The sequence below is a fragment of the Cydia splendana genome, chromosome 12 (assembly GCF_910591565.1).
Source record: "Cydia splendana chromosome 12, ilCydSple1.2, whole genome shotgun sequence".
NCBI classification, from domain to species: domain Eukaryota; kingdom Metazoa; phylum Arthropoda; class Insecta; order Lepidoptera; family Tortricidae; genus Cydia; species Cydia splendana.
The window spans coordinates 12,601,261-12,621,963 of record NC_085971.1 but is presented as its reverse complement, the minus strand read 5'-3'; the positions used below and the strand labels follow the sequence as shown (position 1 = coordinate 12,621,963).

Sequence of the window (20,703 nt, the reverse complement as noted above, 5' to 3'; positions counted from 1 at the left end):
AAGAAGGCAAAAGCACGATGCGATATTTTTGTTTTAGCTCATCTGTTGTGACTGGAATTATTAGAGGAAGCAAGAACATGTTACATTTTTCTCTTATTAGGGCTGCAGACTTAATTCAATGTAGTTTAGTTTCAAATAAATTAAGTAAGAATATCCACGAATTTTTAACGCACACAAAATTCTCGCATACTTACTTCACACAGCATCTTGAAAGCAATCCGCGAAATACCAGGCCGAGCATCGACATTAGGTAAGTTAAGTTGTTTTCTTACCCGCGTCATGTTTACTTTACTCATTTTAATAACGTAATGGAAATGGAAATTCTCAGGTATATGTACGCAGGGACCCGCACAAACACATTATGCCTACAGTATGCGTGCCCTTTCTGGTCCAATGAACTTAAGGGTGAGACGAAGGTAAGGTACTTAGGCATGTAGGGACTTATCTAAGTTCCGACACGTATTCTCGCCTTCCCTTTTGTCTTAAGTGAGATGTTTGAATGTCCCTCTGAACGGGTGACTTCGTGTTTTCGTGATGACAGTGACAGGGCTGGATAAAGTTCGCTTGTTGAGTAAGTATCCTACAAAGTTTTGCTTTGAATAGACTTAGATTGTATTTTTCATGGAATACAGATGCTGGGAACGTATCCTTCCTACTCATCACATTAAGAAAGATGAGGCCAACCGCTTCTTGCGAGTACCCAAATAGTTAAAGATGCATGTCACGCCTGAACGTCCGAATATGGACCGGGAAAGGTGGAATTTTCTTTCATTCTCGTGTACAACGCTGTGAATATAAAGGAAACGTGGTAGGTTTAAAAGCACGTACCAGTCACCGATGGGCCTTGGGGAGTCATAGTTCCCAATTCTCTGCACTGGCATGGGCGCGCGAGGCACATCGTAATGTGAACATTCTTCTATCTGAAATGACAACAATTTTAATGTAAATATTTCTGCTAGGTATTATCTACTGTTATAAGTAGTTGCAATGACTATTGTAAGTTGGTAAACACTGTTTTATGGGGTTTATGGGATTGTTCCATTATTTTAACTAATATTTGCAGAAGTTATTTCAATCAATGTCAGCACCTATTACGTCAGCGGTGTTGTATGGGCAACGGTTGACCGGGCATATTCAACCTTATGTCATAGCCATGAAGACTGGCCTGTGATGGCGTAAAGTTTGTCCGTACCTTTGTAAACGCCGGCGACTGCTGTGCCGGCAGCGGTTGATGCGCAACAGGCGCGGGGGGGCGCGCGCGCCGCCGCTGCAACGCCGCACTTGCGTCAAATACACCCGCGACGATGCGTAGGCGGTTGCCCGGACATATTCCCTGTAAAGAAGATATCGTAGGTTAGTTGTAAGCCCTACGACACATAAAGTTCAAGTATCAAGGTTGTACTCGTAAAACTTGGGTCGTAAATTGTAAAAGTTTTTTGCTTAGTTTGCGATCTGTTGTCCGGTTCGAAGGACCAAGTTGCCAAACAATGTAATGTATTCGACGATACGTATATCTTACATAGATTTTACGATAGCATTATCAGGCGTGTTTGCGCTAGTAACAGATAAATTTAGTGTCCAAAGTATAACATCTCGAGCATTGACAATAATGATAAACTGGTTCATATTAGTTTGCATTTGCAATTAGTACCTAATACTTACTTATAACGGAATGCTATGCCATGAGTAGGTAATGAAAAATTAGAATTTACACTGAATCAGCGTTATTAATTTGATGTCTTTTGAAACCACAAGAAAACAATATCGTTAGGTACATGGACCAGTTGCAGGTACCTAAATAGGTAGGTAAGTATGTCATATTCGCGTTAGGCATAACATTCAATCACATTACATCATTATAATTTGTTTAATTGCAGCGTTTTGAGAGACTTTAGGTAAGGTAAATTGAGGATCTACGTGACTGAGACAGTGGTTTCCACAAACGTCTTGGTAATTCTTTAACATGTACCTATGTTTATGAAAATCACATCATTTATCATTCGTTCAGACAAAATAATAATACCGACAAATAAGGTTTAATAAGTGTAAGCCCCTAATTCTCCAAGGAGCAAAAAATGCGTACGAAATAAATGTCTCCTGTCAGGATAAATGTAACATGTCACATCACGTTCGTCTCGTAACAATGCATCGCAGACTTCGATATACATAGTATCAATAATGCTCTATTCTTTGGACGTTAATGTCAATTATGTCGCTGCGTTAGTAACGCCGGAGCCACACGTAACTGTAGCGTACGGTGCGTCTTTTATGGAGTACGTTCCTTTATAATATTAATTTTATTCTGCTATGCTGCTCCGAGAGAAGGTCGTGTCAGAGACTGAAGGTATCGAAGAAATCATCGCTTCGTAAACTGGCAAAGCAAAGCAGACACTTAAGAGTGACAGGAATCCACCCGCACTATACGCTCTCAGTATTGCATGTAAAACTTCTACCTACTCGTTCTAATTCACTCGGAACTGAAGTGCACTGTAAGGGATCCTGACCACATACCAAGACAAAACGAGGAATCCAAGGAAGGTGAAAACGTTGCCGTCCAAGTAAAGTAGGTACCTAAATCTGACGACGAACTATGATTACAGAGCTCAAGGCGAATTCAAGCGCGAACTTCAAGACCGATCGAGATAGCGGCGTACTGCGGTCGCTATGATATTAAGTCATATGTCATATGCTGCTCCCCTGAGCGCGTACCTATTCTACTCAAGTACTTTGAGCGGGTCGCCGCCAAGCTCGCGAACTGGACGCACGCGACCGGCGCCCAGTTTGTGTGTCCGTCCAGTCCGCGGCCTAACTCCGCTATGTTGTGTAGAGTAACTCACCTGGCGTCCTCTGAGCGAGCATAGCCACCAGCCCTCGCTGCCGCCCGTATTCTGCTCCAGCACGGTCAGCAGGTCGCCGCGCCGGAACGCCAACTCGTCGGGCGACTCCGCTATGTTGTCGTACAACGCTCGCGCCATGCACTGTAACAATGAAAGACGGTTATGAGTATAAGTTGTGTGCGTGTGAGTAAAATTGTTGAATGCGTTTTTCTATTTTCTCACTTGGTCATTATGAAACTTAATGATATTTACTGTTCTTAGTTCAAAAGGACAAAACGAAGAAATACTGATCTGTTGAAATAATATGGTGGTGTCGAACCATATACCCCAGATAACAGGAAACGAAATACCGATATTCCTACTTGGTTGGAGACACGGCATAGGCGCATCAAAAATATCAATTGCTTCAGCGAAAACTGTCGCCCTGAAGCACAGTATACTTATTGGTACCTATACTAATCAAGCGTTGAACCCACAATCTCCGGATTACCTACTACCTACCTAAAGTTGCATGCTTTACACCACAGCTACCGTTGCCCTCTGACCCTACTGGCACAGTGTATAAATATCCGCGAAGGAACCCATGTGTTGTGCCTATTATTAAGCCCTCGTTTAGCGTTTGACACCCTCGCCCACATAATTTGGCGTTTGGCGCATGCATGTGCAGCTGCAGCGCGTCCTATATCACGATAATGACAGATCACAGACCCACTATGTGAATAGATGTGCATGTGCGCTTTCTCCGCGAGTAGTATGAAAACGTAGGGTTACAATCATCGAGCAACGTGTGTCATGTCGTAATGTCAACAGATTCTCATCATTCAATTTATTATTTCATTCAACTTATAAACGAAATAAAAAAAATGGTTGTAAAGTCGGTTTACGGACGATAATTTTGCGTGATAACCTCATAAGAAAACATTGATGAAAATTGCATACGTTACCATGCAGATCTGTCCACAACGTGACACTTTTTCGTGCATGCTACCGGTGTTCATCGATTTATAAGACGCTATCGCGTCAAAAAGAAATTACTAAGGTACCTGCTTAACCTGCGCCAAACAAGGCTAGTGCCTACTTTCAAAATATCATAACTTTATAAGTATGAATGGGTTCAAATTTTGCGTCAATCTTCGGTAGTATATACCATAGACAAAACTGCAATTAAATAAATAGGTTTGACGATAAACTTGCTCCACAGAGCAAAATCATCGTCAATCATCAATCATCGCAGATATATAAGAATATATCCCGTTTCCGACTGAGTGTTTATGCAATTGATAACTTCATTAGTATCTGATACAGAGGCGATGTAATAACGTTACAGTACCTAGACTATTTGTCTTAGGCTGCGTATCGCGTTGTCGAAACTGGTTCTAATTAACAATTGGCAAATTTAGCGATTGTTTGCGAGTCTACTTATATGTCTGCGGGTCTATATCGTAATAATGGCGGATTGTGCAACCAAACGTTGGGGCAGGCCATGTCCGTTTCCGACCGAGTGTTTATGCAATTGATAACTTCATTAGTATCTGATGCAGAGGCGGTGTAATAACGTTATGGTAGGCAATGGCGACATCCCTTGATTAGGTATCGCGTTGTCGCAAATTGGTTCTAATTCTAATACATAATTGTACTAAAATGTTTGTCTTAATAAAACGCTAATTTATAAGAGACCCAACCGATCTTGAAAATGAATAATCGCGTTATCAGAAAACGAAGAAGCGCGGTTTAAAAGACGCCAAAAAGCTTTTAAAAGCGCAAATTGAGGAGCTAAGAGATGACTGAAGTAGATTAAAGAGTTTGAAATTATTAAAGTATTGATCAGATACCTCTACTCTGATACCATCTGGGGTATTAGTTAAACATTTTAAGATAATTATAAATAACGGATTTAATTTTTAAAAGGTAGAATGGTGTGTCACAGATGCTTCAAAGATTTTATAGATTTTTAGATTCTATAGTTTAGTAATTGGATCAGCTAGTCGAACATCTTTCTTGAATAGTCCAGATAGGTAATTTGAATAACAAACGTATCTCACTAACCGCCATTTGATCACAGGGTATTTTTATATAAATTGACACTAACAACAACAATGGTTTTGTTTTTTGGGTTACAAATATAACGAGCATCCGGCCTCCGTTACCAAAAGGAGTTTTTTTTAGTCGACTATTAAAGTATAACGATATCGTTACAGATTAGGAGTAATCTTGGTGGTCAGGAAAGTAATTTAAATGGTAGGTTGTTATTTCCCTGTTTAAATACCTATCTACATCCAATTTAATCATTTGCGTAGGCACTTTGCTATAAATTTAAATAATTTTGAAATATGGCTTTGAGGAGTAACATGAGGAGGGCCATGTTTTTTATTTGTTATCGATTTTCTTTTTAGTGAGGTTTTTTTTGTGGATAAGTATAGAGTTTCCTATTCGGTACAATATACCTAAGCGCATTTTTACCGTATGTCCCACAAAATCTTCCACTGAGTTACGAAAACGTATGGTGTTTTCATAACTCAATGGAAAATTAAGTACCTACATACATTTTTTGTTCCAAATTGGGATTTCGTATTTATTCTGTCAGAACGAATAACTCTTCAAAATTACCAAATTTAATCAAAATCTGATGAAAAAAAAAATTCGTCAGCATATAAAGAAATTGTCCAAAAGGCTTTTATGCCATTAAATAAAGTACTTAAAATAGGTAATATCAGTTCACGAGATTATATACAATATTGAATTTTAAATAATATAATAGAAAATATAATTATTTGCTTCAGCCGAAATTCAACCATCCTCCCGTACCAATTTAGCTTCAGGAGGGCAGTTTGCCCGTATCCTCCAAATATTTCATCACTTATATTGCGAAATATACTTAAAATATTAGACGAAAAACTGACCCTTTTCGGCTGCGCCGGCTTTATACTCCTCAAATAGCATTCCTTGCAGCTTTTGTACACGTTCGAAATATAAACTCGAATATTCACTGTGTCCGGCATCCTCACATAATACACTCACTCACGTATTACAATTATTAAAATATATTTCCTTCAGTCCGCTACCGTCGGGGAAGCGAATGGTACTGAGCCGGGAGAGCGATTGCCAATTAATTTAATAACTTATTTGTTGTTTTGCTGCGGTTTGATAATGAATCACGAAAGCGTCAGTCACGTAGCTATGTACAATAGGCACTTAGACGCAAAACAATAATACATCTTAAAATTTACAATATAATTTAGAATCTGAAGCTGTCCTTAAATAACCTAGCCTTAAGTAAAAACGTATTAACTTGTCTCTCTACAACGGTAGCGACTCTATAATGAAGTTACTAGATTCTACATACTTAGTATGAAGTTAGATAATGTTTTTTTTGCCAATTATAAATTATTTAACATTCTTATTCGACCTAAAAACCTACAAGTAATATTGTCTTCGGTTATACAGCGTCAGAGAATCACGAGCTCTTTCGATCCAAAATATCCAAATAGGAAAAAAAACCGGACAAGTGCGAGTCGGACTCGCCCACCGAGGGTTCCGTACTTTTTACTAAATATTTGTTGTTATAGCGGCAACAGAAATACATCATCAGTGAAAATTTCAACTGTCTAGCTATCACGGTTCATGAGATATAGCCTGGTGACAGACAGACAGACGGACAGTGGAGTCTTAAATAAGATGGCCCATCAAAAAAAAGTAGGTACCCTATTTCAAGACTCGGAACCGGTATATTCTTCATACAAAAAATACCGGTATTATTACGTTCTTTTTCGTTCTTTGGTTTATTATTTCATTTTTAATGGAACAATCTAATACGAAGTTGTTACTTAAATACATGATTCAGTCCTACGTAAAGAGCATAAAATTATTAAAAATATTGTGGGCTATTATGGGATTAAAAAAAACCGGTTCTGACCCATACAACCATTTCCAGTCGCCGTTACGACGCGGTGTTGACACATCTTGTGTCGACACCGTCTGTTTCGGTCACAATTCCAGTCGCAGAGTCGTCGCCGTGTCGACACAGTTACCAGAAATGGGGAAGGGTCGACACATGACACAAAGTGACATAAAGTGTGGTCGCCGTGTGCACACATTGTTTCGGGTTTGCGACTACTTTATGCCAAAATCATTCGTTCATTCGTTCATTTTGTTCCTGTCAAATGGAAACTGTCAGATGGAAAAATACTTAAATAAAAATAAGTGACATTAATACGCCATCTCTAAAACGGATTACAAGACGTAATTATATATTGTTTGCATTTATATTACAATATGACTTAAATTATTATGGGGAATTAAACTGCTCGAGTGATTTGATAAACTAAGTGTAATATAATCAACGCGCCACCACATTGTTTTAGTTTAGCCGGAAATGAAATTGTTTACTTCTCAGTGCCTGTGTTCATAACTATATTATTTGAAGCATTTTTAGTACTTCGATGCGTATACTATACTTAAATAACAGAAATAACGCTTTACATACTACGAAACTTGTTAATTATGATGTATAAATATGGTTTAAGGCTAAGAAATATTGCAGTCACAAAGTAGTTGCAATTTTTCGACTTTGTGTCGACTCTGTGTTGACACATGACACGCGCTGTCAAAAGTAATAACAAAGTTACTGGTATGTTACTGGATTTGCAAAATGGCTCCTTGTGTTGATTTGTTTTCAGATATTCTCAAAGTGTAAAAATGCCGTGGTCAGAGATGGGCATTAATCGATTAACTGTTTATTCGACTAATTAATGGAATAAAAAAAGTTAATTCTCAAATTTTAATCGCGATTAGTTTAGTCGACCTAACATAGATTGAAATTGAATTAATCTGAATATTAATCGAATAAATTATCGATTAAATCTCGATTGAAAGTTGACAGGGGGCCATTTTTGTACGTAAAAATAATAGAAATGTCTTGCATGCAGATGGTAGCAAAACACTTTGTCATAAAAGTCGAGATGGGTGTCGATATATAGGTTTTAGGGAGTGCCGATTTCGAAAATAATGACCATTTTGGAATCCGAAATGGCGGCCATGCACTGTGTCATAAAAGTCGTCATGGATGTCGTTTTATACGTTTTAGGGGGCCCCAATTTTGAAAATGATGACCATTTTGGAATCCAAAATGGCGGCCATGCACTATGCCATAAAAGTCGTCATGGGTGTCGTTTTATAGGTTTTAGGGGGCGCAGATTTCGAAAATGATGACCATTTTGGATTCCAAGATGGCGGCCATGCACTATGTCATAAAAGTCGTCATGGATGTCGTTTTATAGGTTTTAGGGGGCCCCGATTTAGAAAATGATGACCATTTTGAAATCCAAAATGGCGGCCATGCATATGTCATAAAAGTCGTCATGGGTGTCGTTTTATAGGTTTTGGGGGGCGCAGATTTAGAAAATGATAACCATTTTGGATTCCAAAATGGCGGCCATGCACTATGTCATAAAAGTCGTCATGGGTGTCGTTTTATAGGTTTTAGGGGGCGCAGATTTCGAAAATGATGACCATTTTGGATGCCAAGATGGCGGCCATGCACTATGTCATAAAAGTCGTCATGTATGTCGTTTTATAGGTTTTAGAGGGCCCCGCTTTCGAAAATGATGACCATTTTGGAATCCAAAATGGCGGCCATGCACTATGTCATAAAAGTCGTCATGGGTGTCGTTTTATAGGTTTTGGGGGGCGCAGATTTCGAAAATGATAACATTTTCAATTTAAAAATGGCGGCAATGCACTATGTCATAAAAGTCGTCATGGATATCGTTTTATAGGTTTTAGGGGGCGCAGATTTCGAAAATGATGACTATTTTGGATTCCAAGATGGCGGCCATGCACTATGTCATAAAAGTCGTCATGGATGTCGTTTTATAGGTTTTAGGGGGCGCAGATTTCGAAAATGATGACTATTTTGGATTCCACTTTTATGACAAAATACGTAGCCGCCATCTTGGATTATAAAATGATCATCGTTTTCGAATTCTGCACTCCCTAAAACCTATAAATCGACATCCGTGACGACGCAAGTTATCTTTATTTTCAGATCTAACAAATTGCTACAGAATACAAAGGACAAAAAAGAAGCGAGGAGGTAATGAAACAAGCAAAAATACAGATGATTCCTCGACGCAATTGGGCGATTCTTAAATTGTGTCCAGATTTTTTTTGTCATAAAAGTTTTTATTTTTCACATATTACTCTCACAAGTTCCGTGACATTTCGACCTTGTAATTTTTTAAGTAAATGTTTTTGTTTATCTATGAGGATCTCACTAGAATAGTATAATCAAGGTATGTTTATATTTGATGAATGAAATAGTAACGCAAAAAAAAAATATATTTGTGTCTTATATTCCTGCCGAAGACTTTTATTTTACCTTTTCCTTCTACACAAGTTTGGCCAAGTAATAAGAATTTAGGGCTCTCAATTTTATTTTGACTTCTACAACAGTAAAGCTACGAGGCCATGTTTGGTATCGTTTTCGTATAAATTCGCAGTACCAAATTTAGTTAAGGTATCACATTGACACCATTACGAAGTAAAAACATATAAACTTATTAAAATACTTTCTTTTAAACTCCTCTTCACGCTTAAACTGCTGAACAGTTTTAATTTAAATTTGGTACACATATATTTTGAGTCCCGAGACAGGATATAATAAGTTATCTCAAAAATCATCCTTTAAAGGTGTGAAATGAGGTGTAGGGGGGAATTCAGAATTGACTTCTTGAAGTTAATACTGTTTAAGTTTAGGTTTGAAGTCATGTTTTTTCATCATTTTTAACTAAATCAAAGATGTAGACCATCCCAAATTTCATATAAATCGGTTCAGCGGTTATTGATTTCCCGTACAAATTTCCACGGCACTTTTCACACCTTCAAAAGATGATTTTGGTTATAAGATCTATCCTATGTCCTGTTCCGGGACGCAAACTATTTCTATACCAAATTTCAACGAAATCGGTTCAGCGGTTAAGCGTCAAGAAGAGTTTCAAAAAAACCGGCCAAGTGCGAGTCGGACTCGCGTATTAAGGGTTCCGTACATTAAGTCCGACTCGCGCTTGACTGCACATTTCTAATAGGTTTTCCTGTCATCTATAGGTAAAGAACTATTCTGTGTATTCAGACGGACATACATACAGACGCACGAGTGATCCTATAAGGGTTCCGTTTTTTCCTTTTGAGGTACGGAACCCTAAAAAGATTTATTTTTATTTTGTGGAATGGTGTCAATGTGATATCTTAAATGGATTCAGCACCCCAGATTTATACGAAAACGATACCAAACACGGCCTAGCACCTTCACTGATATAGATATATCAAGATAAAATTGAGAGCCCTAAATAAACTTTCAAGAGCGGATATCTCAAAAACTATTCAACATATCGAAAAAATTGACGACTAAACTTGTAACAAATTAAATTAACTTTCATTTTGTATAAGTGGCCATGTCGCTGAGATGCATAGTTTCCGAGATATAATCGAAAAACGGGAAAATGGGACCTTCAAAGCCCCCTCTCTCCCCCCCACTCAAGGGCTACGGCCGGGGACTTTTGATATGTTCACCTCCTAACTTGTCAAACCGAGTTACGGAGTCAAAAATTGTGTTCCGAGCATTTCCCTCTACAACTTTTGGAGCATTCGTTGCCTGACCTAAGTAGCTTATTGAATTTCTTTAAAAACTTTTCTGTAAAAGGTTGACGGGTGTTGGGTGTTTATATGGTTTCGGTCGATTATTATCATTTGCATTGCCCATGATGACTTACTAGAATTACGAGCACACGAGACACTAATAGTAGTTTGACAAACCTTGGTTTTCAAGAGGTATTTTATATTGACATTTGCTGTCACAAATTTGCTGTCAGATTTAGTCGCAAACCGCACGCAAAGTGCACACAAATGTGTCGACACCTTGTTACGGAAAAGTGTAGACACGGCGACGACTCTTTGTTTCGAAACAATTCTAGACACATTGTGTGGACTCTGTTACGACACATCTGACATTTAGTTACCACTTTGTGATTCTGCGACTGGAATGGTTATATGGGGAGCCCTGACCTATTTAATAAGTAGGTATTTAATTTAGGTGTATCTTGCTTGAGTATCAATTTATATTCAAGTTTCTTTAAACCTAAATATCATTTGTAAGTGATACCTCTAATCAACAGATCCGACAGTCTGACCAGGTAGTACGTGATCACGCTAATTAATCAAGAGGATTACTCATTAATTATTACACTGCGTTTAACGCATTTAGCAACTTTACCTCCCAAAATAAGCACGAATGCAAAATAGGGATGCTGCGTCACCTATCAAAGAATGAGTAATGGACCGGACTAATCCGTAGTTCAATGGAACCAGCAAGGTTTATAGAACATGAATGGTGAGGTCATTGTCTGACCTCTGGCGCCGACTAAACTATCAATACCATTAAACCCTACTAATACTTTTCCTGTCACAATCACAATAATATAGCGTGAACATACCCTTAACCGCAGAAAAAACATCCATCTTCCCACAACAAAGAAGCAGATTTTGTTGAAATTAACATTTAAGTATAGTCAGCCAAGAAAGTGGTTTACCACTTTTCGACTCGATCATCTGATTGATAGAGTCGAAAAGTGGTAAACCACTTTCTTGGCTGACCGTACTTGAACTTTATTTTTTGCGGTTACGGGTGGCATAATAAGCTAAACTAAGTTCTTTGCGACAATCTGACAGGTGGCTTATTAAGTTTTAAAAATGTTACACAAATATTAACCATCTCTACGACTTTTGTCCAGTTTAGAATTAAGCACAGTTTAAAGACCGACTTCCCATAATATAAAAACAAATTTCAAAATTAATTTAATCTACTTATTTATATCAAACTTAGTCCCCAATACTATTCAAAATCCAGATAAGATATCTAGAAGTCGGTTTTGACAAATAAAAGAAAATTAAACTAAGTACCTTGTTTATTTTAAAATCTGGAACAGGCACTTACGATGCCGCGAGCATCCAGGTTAGTCCGATGACCTAGAAATCTGCACCCTTTACGGAGTCAGTGGTCAACCAGGCACGTGTGTCAGCGAAGTGAGCCGTAGTTTTCGCGGTTGAGTGAAGACGCCATGTGGTACACCGTACACCGGTCGAAAATCAATGGCTGCCGGCAGGGGACTGAATGGCGGGGCGACCTAGGAAGGTCGCGTTTTGCTCCCGTAGTACGCGAAGGGTTAGCGCGCATGCGTACCCGAAATACCGGCTTTAGTTTTTTTATTTATGTCGTAAAAAGAACCTTTAGTGGGATTAAGGATTAGGAAATTGATTCTGATGTTTAGGGTGGGAGCATACCGAGAAAATAATCGTGCTGTTTTACAACGCATTTTACTTTTTTCTAAAGAAGCTAGGTAGAGATAGTTAGACTTGAAATTTGTCTCTGTATTGTGTCTAGTTTTTTAAGGTTCTTTATAGGTTAAATTTACCCATGTATTAGGTATTAAGACATGACGTAATTAGGTATACAGTTCGCTATAAGTATGAGAAAATAATTGACATCATCAGTACCTACCTAATTCCATTTGAAATGTGAGTACTCGTATAGCGAAATGAGAGAGAAGGACCGAAATTGGAGCAAATAATTGACTATAAATACGAGGTACCCATTAAGGCTATTATATAAAATAACATTAACTGCTAATAAATAATTACCTGCTGTCGTATAGGTATCTATATTTTATAGCTCATGTAGCTGTCGTGTCGCTCGATTTAAAAGTTCAGGTTTTTACACGGAAATCACCCAGAGTTTATTAAACTTTAATCTCTATCAGGAAACAGCAGCCAGTTGAAATCGCGGGCTCTAGGGGTTCAATTCAACTTGTTTCAATCACAGCTCTCTACAAAGCGACTATTTAGCCATTTTTTATTCCCAACAAATATCTGTGCACTTGTGCGACTATGTGTGACATTATAGCGCTCAGACGGATTAACCCAATTTGATCTAGTTTTTATTTTTGTTTTAAAAGTGGTTCGATCGAAAGTGCTTTAGCTATGTTAGGCTAAAATCGGGTCCCAATCTGCATACTCACTCTTATGGTATGTATCTAAAATCGTAGGATACATACTTAATGCCTTTACGGATTTATTTGCATCAGCTACTTTATACTATACATTTATACTTACAACAGAGCTGGTTCTTAAATAGGTGTTAATTTAACTCACCAGAGTGCACTGCTATATTTTTTGTCGAAAGTTTTTGCCAAATATTGCAATCGAAAATCAAATAAACTTTACGATCTCGTGTTATCAGAGCCACGTCACGCCCTATCAAAAGCAAAGTCGAATCGCACCCCACAGGCGCTGTTAATTAACCAACTCTCCCACACCGATGCAATCGGTAACGATATATTGGAAAATTGAAAGCTATTTCGTCCACTCCAATAGTACTCGTAAATTGCGTTGCAAAATGCGTTTGTAAATGATGGCGGGCCTGGGCCAGAATGGGGTCAATCGTCTGGCGCCTCTCGCCCACTGTTTTCTTTATTATTAGTTTCAGTTTTATTGTTAGTCAACGCTAATGAAGCGGTAAGCCGCGGAAGCTTAAACAACTAAAAACCACAGTGGAAATTATTCTTGTTTTTATTGAGAGTAAACTGTCTAAGGAATCTCCTCTACCTTAAAGATATGTACCTACTTTCTTAATCCTATGATTAGTATCCTGTACCTCTGCCTATAATAGTGAATTTCTGGTACTGATAAGTAAACTTGATAGAGCTTCTGAGGATGCACAAGAGCTTCTCACCTATAAGTAATCGGCAACACGCATGTGACATTTAAATAAAAGTTGCAATACTTTCAATCGTCTTTAATTGTGCTTACTCTTGCTTCCATCCCATTGGAGATTTTTTTAAATAGTTACACGCCAGAGCAATGGAAACGGGTCACTTCATGTGGATTTTTCCTATGAAGTTACCCTTGAGTAACTATAGCGAGTAATTTTACGTACCTATTTATCAACTTAAGTATCGACACTTTCTTTAGAAACCAGCTGACAAACGCGATACTAATAAAATAAATCTAATAACTGTTATTGATAATAGCCAATTGTTTTGAGACTAGAAAGTTGAGGCCTTTTAAAAGCCCGCCTATTTTGCCTCTAAAAAACATATTGGCATTCATCATCGTGACATTTTAATGGAAATTCGTAGTAGCAAAAACGTCTGCTTCCACTCGTGGCCACTTAAAGAGATAAGAAGTAAAATGCAGGAGCAAATTAGATGCCGTATCAGCATGAAGTCAAGAAGTGCTTATTACAGTGGCGTATGTTAATCGTATCGCTTGCAGAGTGCTGGTTGAAAACTAATAATGAGTACCAGTTTTTTTTTTGTATTTTCTGATACATAGTTATTTTATATATGACAGCTCATCGATAGTTGCTATTGTCGTGCCTAATGTTTTTTTATTATTATTTACGAAATAATCTTCTATGCGATAGTGTAGTAAAGCCTGACCAGGAATATATGAATAAATGCAACACACAATATTCTCTTGATCTCCCCTGTTTTCTGTAAGCAATCGGAACACAGCCTGAACTGCATAAGTGGCTGCGACCGCAAGGACGCTCCGTGTCCCATCCTCTAACAACTCGTTAGAGATTCAACGAGCGAGACGCAACTATATGAAGCACATAAGTGTGTCCTTCTCCCTGCATTTGTCTTGCATAAGTGCGACAAATGACTTTGATAAAAAGTGCACATGGCGTGTATAATGGCGAAGCCGACGGCGCCTTTTTCCAAGCGCCGAGGAAGAGATGCGACTTGTTTTAATGTCTTCGTGACATATATGGCCCCTTTTATAAAATGTGTGTGTGTAATCACTAAGCTAACAAACGTCGACTATCAATTCGGCCAAAGAAGTATAATCCAAAATAATAAATCCTTATAATTTAAACCTTTTTTTCTAACTTAAAACTAATGAGTTTGTCCTGATTGTCTAGTAATATTAACATTTATTGCAAAAAATAAATATTGCATAGGTAAGCCACCCGTGTGAGTCTGACCGAAACCGGATTTTTTAACAAAACAGAGGTTATTAAACATGGAAAATATTTTGAAATGTAGCCATATTTAAGATGTCATGTCATGAACTGTCCAACAGCAAATTGGAATTGTGTCCAAGAGTCCAAGCTGATTCATAAAGTGACTGGACATAACGGCAAAAACTAGTCAAGCACGAATCGAGTCATCTTAGACCTTAGACTTTTTACATTAACGGTTAATCGGTTTCTTTGAAATCTCGATATATTATTAGATTTATTAGCAAACGCATATAATTCACTTTTTTAACAAAACCTACCTACCTCTATTAAATTTGTATTCTCTATTTATGCTACGTATCGGTATGTGAATTTTTATTCATTGACTTTGAACTAAAATAAACCTGCTTGATCAGGTCTCCTAGATATACCTATATGTATGTGTGTGTATGGGTCCCATGCAAGTAAAGTCTAGTTGCCGTTTTAGGTATAGACATTTTATCATTCAATATTCAATGGCACGCCGCCGCAGTCATCGACCCGCAGATATAACCAAAGGATGCTGCAATTGTCGGATATGTTTCCGATATTTGGGACAATATGTAAATTGTAAATATTTATTCTGAGGTCTTGAGACCTATTTTGAGACACACGTTGTAGAAAGTAAAAAGAAGTATATGAATTTTACATAAAAAGGTACCTACATTTGATGTTTTGTTTCATTGCCAGAGTAAAATTGCGTAAGGACCTAAGTTTATGTACCTATTTAACAATTTTTAATTTACTTACTACGTCAATAACATTAATTTAATGATTTTAGGAATCGTTCTTGTTGATCTTATAGTAATAAGCTCCCGTTTTCACCCGTTGGGTAACGAAACACGATAAAATTTGATCCAGTAAATAAGATGACTTGGCACTTTTTCGCGCATCTTGGACGTCATCTAGCACTACTTTTCCCCCAATTAAAACGCCTGGCCAAAGAGAATAGATAGTATAGACGGGTCCTGTCATAGTAAATTTTGAAGTCACAGTAAAGGCCATAGTCTGTTTTCCATAGTAAGTTGGCCCTTAAATCAATTTGTAGTACAGGACTTGACCACACATATTGCAAATTTTTGACAGGAAGTACCGTTTGGAAAATTTTGATATTTAGGCAAGTAGTAGGACTAGTAGGCCAATGTCTGGCCTACAACTAGAAAAAAATTAGAGGTGTCGCTACTTCACAACGACATTAAAAAAATGATTTTTTTTAAGTACTTCATTTTTCTTCTTTTTTTTATATGACAACTGGTATTCGTTTTTTGAGTATCGGTGCATACCTAAATAAAGAATACTATTTAAAAAATTTAAGCAAATCGCTTGAATACATCCCGAAAAACAATACATTAAAGAAAAAAATTAATAAAATCATAAGTCAAAAACTGTCACTAGTAGGATGTTGATACTCAGCAAAAATATCCTTCACCATAAGAGGTACTCATAAAAAAAACCCGAATCGAATTGATTTCGAAGGGCCAACTTACTATGGAAAACCGACTATGGCCTTTACTGCCATCTATCGACACACGACTAAAACTCAAAATGAAAACGTGTAAAATTATCAAAAAAAATTATATATATGGATAAATGATTTTATTATTTTTATATCATTTTGACCTATGTTCATTCACTGATATCTATGTGTTAAAATTGTTAAATATGAAACGGTGTCGTCACGCCATCTATCCGAGAATGACTTTTTCTTGATTTCCGAGGCACGTTTTTTCCTTAGACTTTATTCATCTTATACGAAGCTACATATGTCTTTGGCCTGGCAATATTATATTCGAATTAAATACATAATTAGCTATTATATCACACCAAACTCAGAGCTCTATAGATTGTACACCTTCAATTTATTTGACACCTCTCACACCCACCGCTGAACAGCTGTCAGGCGCCCGAATTAATTAATAATGATAGTATGGCACACTAACTAGAGGGATTTCGTTGCTCTATAAATTGCAAACCTATTTCCGTAGCTAGCTCTCCGTCTATAGGGTTAAATCTCAGATATCGATAATTCCACTAGGACCACTAGGTACCAACGAAAAAAGCAATATCAACCTAACAATAGAGAACGACTAACATGGATCTTATCCTATGGCAAGAAACCTATAGGATAGGTAGATAAGTAAAGTAAAACTGTAGAAAACAATGACCCATCCATAAAATATGAACAAACACTTCGTAACGTTTGGTTAATAGGCACTTTATTTTAATATCCCCTAGTTGTAACGTCTGGTTAATATCCCCTACTATCCCAATTGTCACGAACAATTGAAATCGCTGTCTCTCTTCATGTCAGGAGGGCTGTTCTATTTATTTACAAAACATTTTTTCTCGTTTGTAAACTCCTCTTTTGTAACTTGGCCCTCGCCAGGGTGAGGATTAAGGACTTTGGTGCTAGCTTTCTCGAAGCAAAGGAATTCAGTGCACTGCCCATGAGCTACATCATTCCGTAGCTACAAGACAATTGTTGAACAAATTCTTGAGTAGGCGCGATAAGGGATCAATTGCACAAAAGATCTACATTATTTAAAGAAGTATCAGTACTTAAAGCCTATCAGATCACACTTTACCGATTTGTCTAAGTACGAGTACGTAATCAATTCATTAGCATCCCTGCAGATAAGTACCTAAACACCCTTCCCTCGCGCGAAAACTCTCAGCATAACAACATTCATGTGTGGGTTAACCAACCCTTCGTCGTAATTTAAAGAAAAAATATGTTTCAAAGTAATTTATACCTACCTATCGCAATTGCCGCCGACGTGGCAATTCGAAATATGTAAAGCGAATGCCTGAATCGATTATAATGGTGGGAATACATTAGTCCTAGTGTAGATGTAGCCGATTAAATAAATTCTAGGTTAATAATGCCAGTGGCAAACGAGACCAATAAATGCAGTGAAGACATTTATAGAAATTGCATAGCGTTTAGTACTGTTCCGAGGATGTTATTATGCTGCTCAATAGAGAACATAAGTCGATACGCATCTAAGTGCACTGTAAAAAGTTAATTGCTTGTATGTTATTTTGTCATGGTTTTTTATTTTAAAAATGACGAGACAAAATATGCCTAATCCATGCTGAAGAATTTTTAATGCCAACTATTTAATAGAGTTGTAGGATTTTGCCAATTTCTTTCATATGGAAAAAGAAACTTGCTCACTCATTGAGTTTCTAAAAATAATACACCTTCTACAGATTTGGTAAAAATTAAGTAGAAATAAAATATAAAGTGGAAATACATCCCCACAGATAATTACGGTCTATCAAAGGCTTCGAGCTTATAACCCTCTTTGCATCGGGGTTTAAAAATAGTCTAATTGGATTTAGTTTTTTGCAACCACTGCGGTTAGCGGTGCAAATAGACTGCAATTGCGGTTTGAATTGTTTATTGACGGCTTGATCGACGGATATCCGAACGGGAATCCAGGCTCGTTATAGACACAGAAAAAAAAATCGTACAGCGTGAGAAGATGTATCGTGCCTGATACTTAATACGACCTAAACTCTATAACCTGTAGACCTCGCCAACCCCCATGGATCCGACAAATTGAAGATTTTCCAAAAACGAAATAGACAAAAATAATCTATATAATTATCGAAACTGTTCATAAAATTTCTTGGGAATCGGCTGAGAAATGCGACCTGTACTGTCCTATACCTAGAGAAGAACATCGGGACTTGCAAAATAATTTTTGACTAAGCTTAAACGGTTCGGTTTCGCTCTAAACATGGCTGTTCCGAGAACAATTGATATTTTCTTTCGTGGTTAATAGCGATTCTGAGTGGTTGGTCAGGTATCTAAAGGTCTCTGCATAATATTTAATATGTATTATTATGGAATAGGTATACAGTACAGCCGTTCCCAGGGCGGCTCTCGTTTGATTCGAAACACGACGCCGCGCCGGACGTGAACACTAGACTTATAGGTCTAAACACCTAAACACACACGATTATTGTTTTAAACACTAGTTCTCATTAAGGAAATTGTAGATAGATATTACAGCTATACGTAAGCTAACAAAAACAAACTTCGTGAATAGAATCAGGCGTTACTTTGCGGAAATCCATACTAATTAAAACCAAAATATTACTTTGCTAATCCGCGAAAAGATAACGTGCTAGTCAATCAGCGCTAACCCGTTATACTTACTTGCGTATTTTTACATGCAATTAATATTCCCACCCTCCCACCGCAAAAATAAATACGCGCAACGGAAACCCCCCCGGACGGAAACCCGGGAACGGATTCCGTTGCCGGGCGTCAGACCGTCAACAACTCCTGAGGATGCCTCGTAGAGAGGCGAAACACGTGTGGAGGTTTATTCTTTTGGTGGTGGTTTGTTATATTTATTTGCGTATTTATTTTTGCGGTGGGAGGGTGGGAATATTAATTGCATGTAAAAATACGCAAGTAAGTATAACGGGTTAGCGCTGATTGACTAGCACGTTATCTTTTCGCGGATTAGCAAAGTAATATTTTGGTTTTAATTTTTAAAACAAACTTCGAAAAAATACAACGGACTTTTAAAGGCTGTCTCTTTCATACCACTCTTCCCCTACTTTGGCTTTCTGTAGCTAAGTTACCGTTCATAAACATTTTCGGTTAAAGAGAATTGTAGGTAGGTACTAGGTAGGTAGATAGGTATTATAAAGGCCTAAACATGAAACATAAAGTGCCTGAATTTTCATACTTAGGCATTTTCAATTATATACTCTTATCGTTTCTTACATGTTTGGACCGGTTTTTAAGAATGTGTAAATCCTTATACTATAAAGCTAAAAAAAATAGTAATGTAATAAAGTTGATTAGGTGTATGTATGCATATCCCACTGATGTTAATCCCATAATTACAGAGAGGCTATTGAAAGGAAGAAACGCGATCCGTTCCCCGGTATATATTTTATTTTTATTACATTGCAGACCGAATGTTTTCATCGGCTTCAACAAGTATTAATACCTAATTAACATGCTAAATAAAGATTTTATTACGGCTTTATGTCGATAAGCTTCTACATTACTATTTTTATTATAAGTTTGATGGTCACATTTTACGTAAAAAACCAAAGTTATACGATCGAAATAGCTTTATAACCCTTGGAATATATTATAGATGTAAATTAGTCTTTGTAACTGTATCACAGGAATTGAATAAAAACATCACCGCAGGAGTCCGTCGCTAGGGGGAGGACCCGGGCCCTCCGGCGAGGGAGAGGGTGCCGGGAGATGCAATTTCAACTGCATTCTGTAGATATGGACGGCTGCGGAAGAATAGTCGCGACTTTTTACTCATTTTACCCGTGTTTTAACCGCCGGCTTCAGTTCTTAAAGCCTCCGCCTCCGTCGACACTTTTTTGGAACGAAAAGCGGCTTAACAATGGGATTGCCGCCGCGCCTGAAAAATTATCGTTCATTCGTTAAAAGGGAAAAAGAATCATTCCACGTCCCCATTTCTGCTACCCAATTATTTGTCGGGCGAGAGACGCCGACAGATGCCAAGTATTGCAAGCCCTGCGCCTGACACTTGTAGCTTGTGTCTGTGACTTGGCACGTGTCCAATCCGAACGCGACGTTTACTCCGTTACATAGGTACCTACTTGCACAATGCTCGGTAAATGTGAGCAGAATATAAAATTTTATAAGGGAACTAAAATATGATCCTAACTTTCCGACCGGGAAGTAATATCGATAGTGCAGGAGTGCCGTGTTTTCTGCTTAGCGGAGTAGGCAGTAACCTGCAGTTTACGTCACGGGGAAGGAAGTAAAATAAAATATATTTGCAAATGCTTTAAGGAAAA

General features: G+C 37.7%; 1 protein-coding gene across 3 annotated transcripts in view; it reads right to left on the bottom strand.

Annotated features, from left to right (window-relative positions):
- Positions 1–20,703, bottom strand: part of LOC134795521 (breast cancer anti-estrogen resistance protein 1) — a 118,156-nt gene that overhangs the window by 4,399 nt on the left and 93,054 nt on the right. For 2 of the 3 annotated variants that reach the window (XM_063767403.1, XM_063767404.1), the window contains exons 2-4: positions 2,838–2,978; positions 1,193–1,333; positions 829–920 (exon numbers count right to left, since the gene is read on the bottom strand). In XM_063767403.1, coding sequence (XP_063623473.1) covers positions 829–920; positions 1,193–1,333; positions 2,838–2,978 — 374 coding nt within the window. Of the gene's footprint in view, positions 1–828; positions 921–1,192; positions 1,334–2,837; positions 2,979–5,737; positions 5,885–20,703 lie in introns of those variants that run through there. The other variant, XM_063767402.1, reaches the window with a different exon arrangement.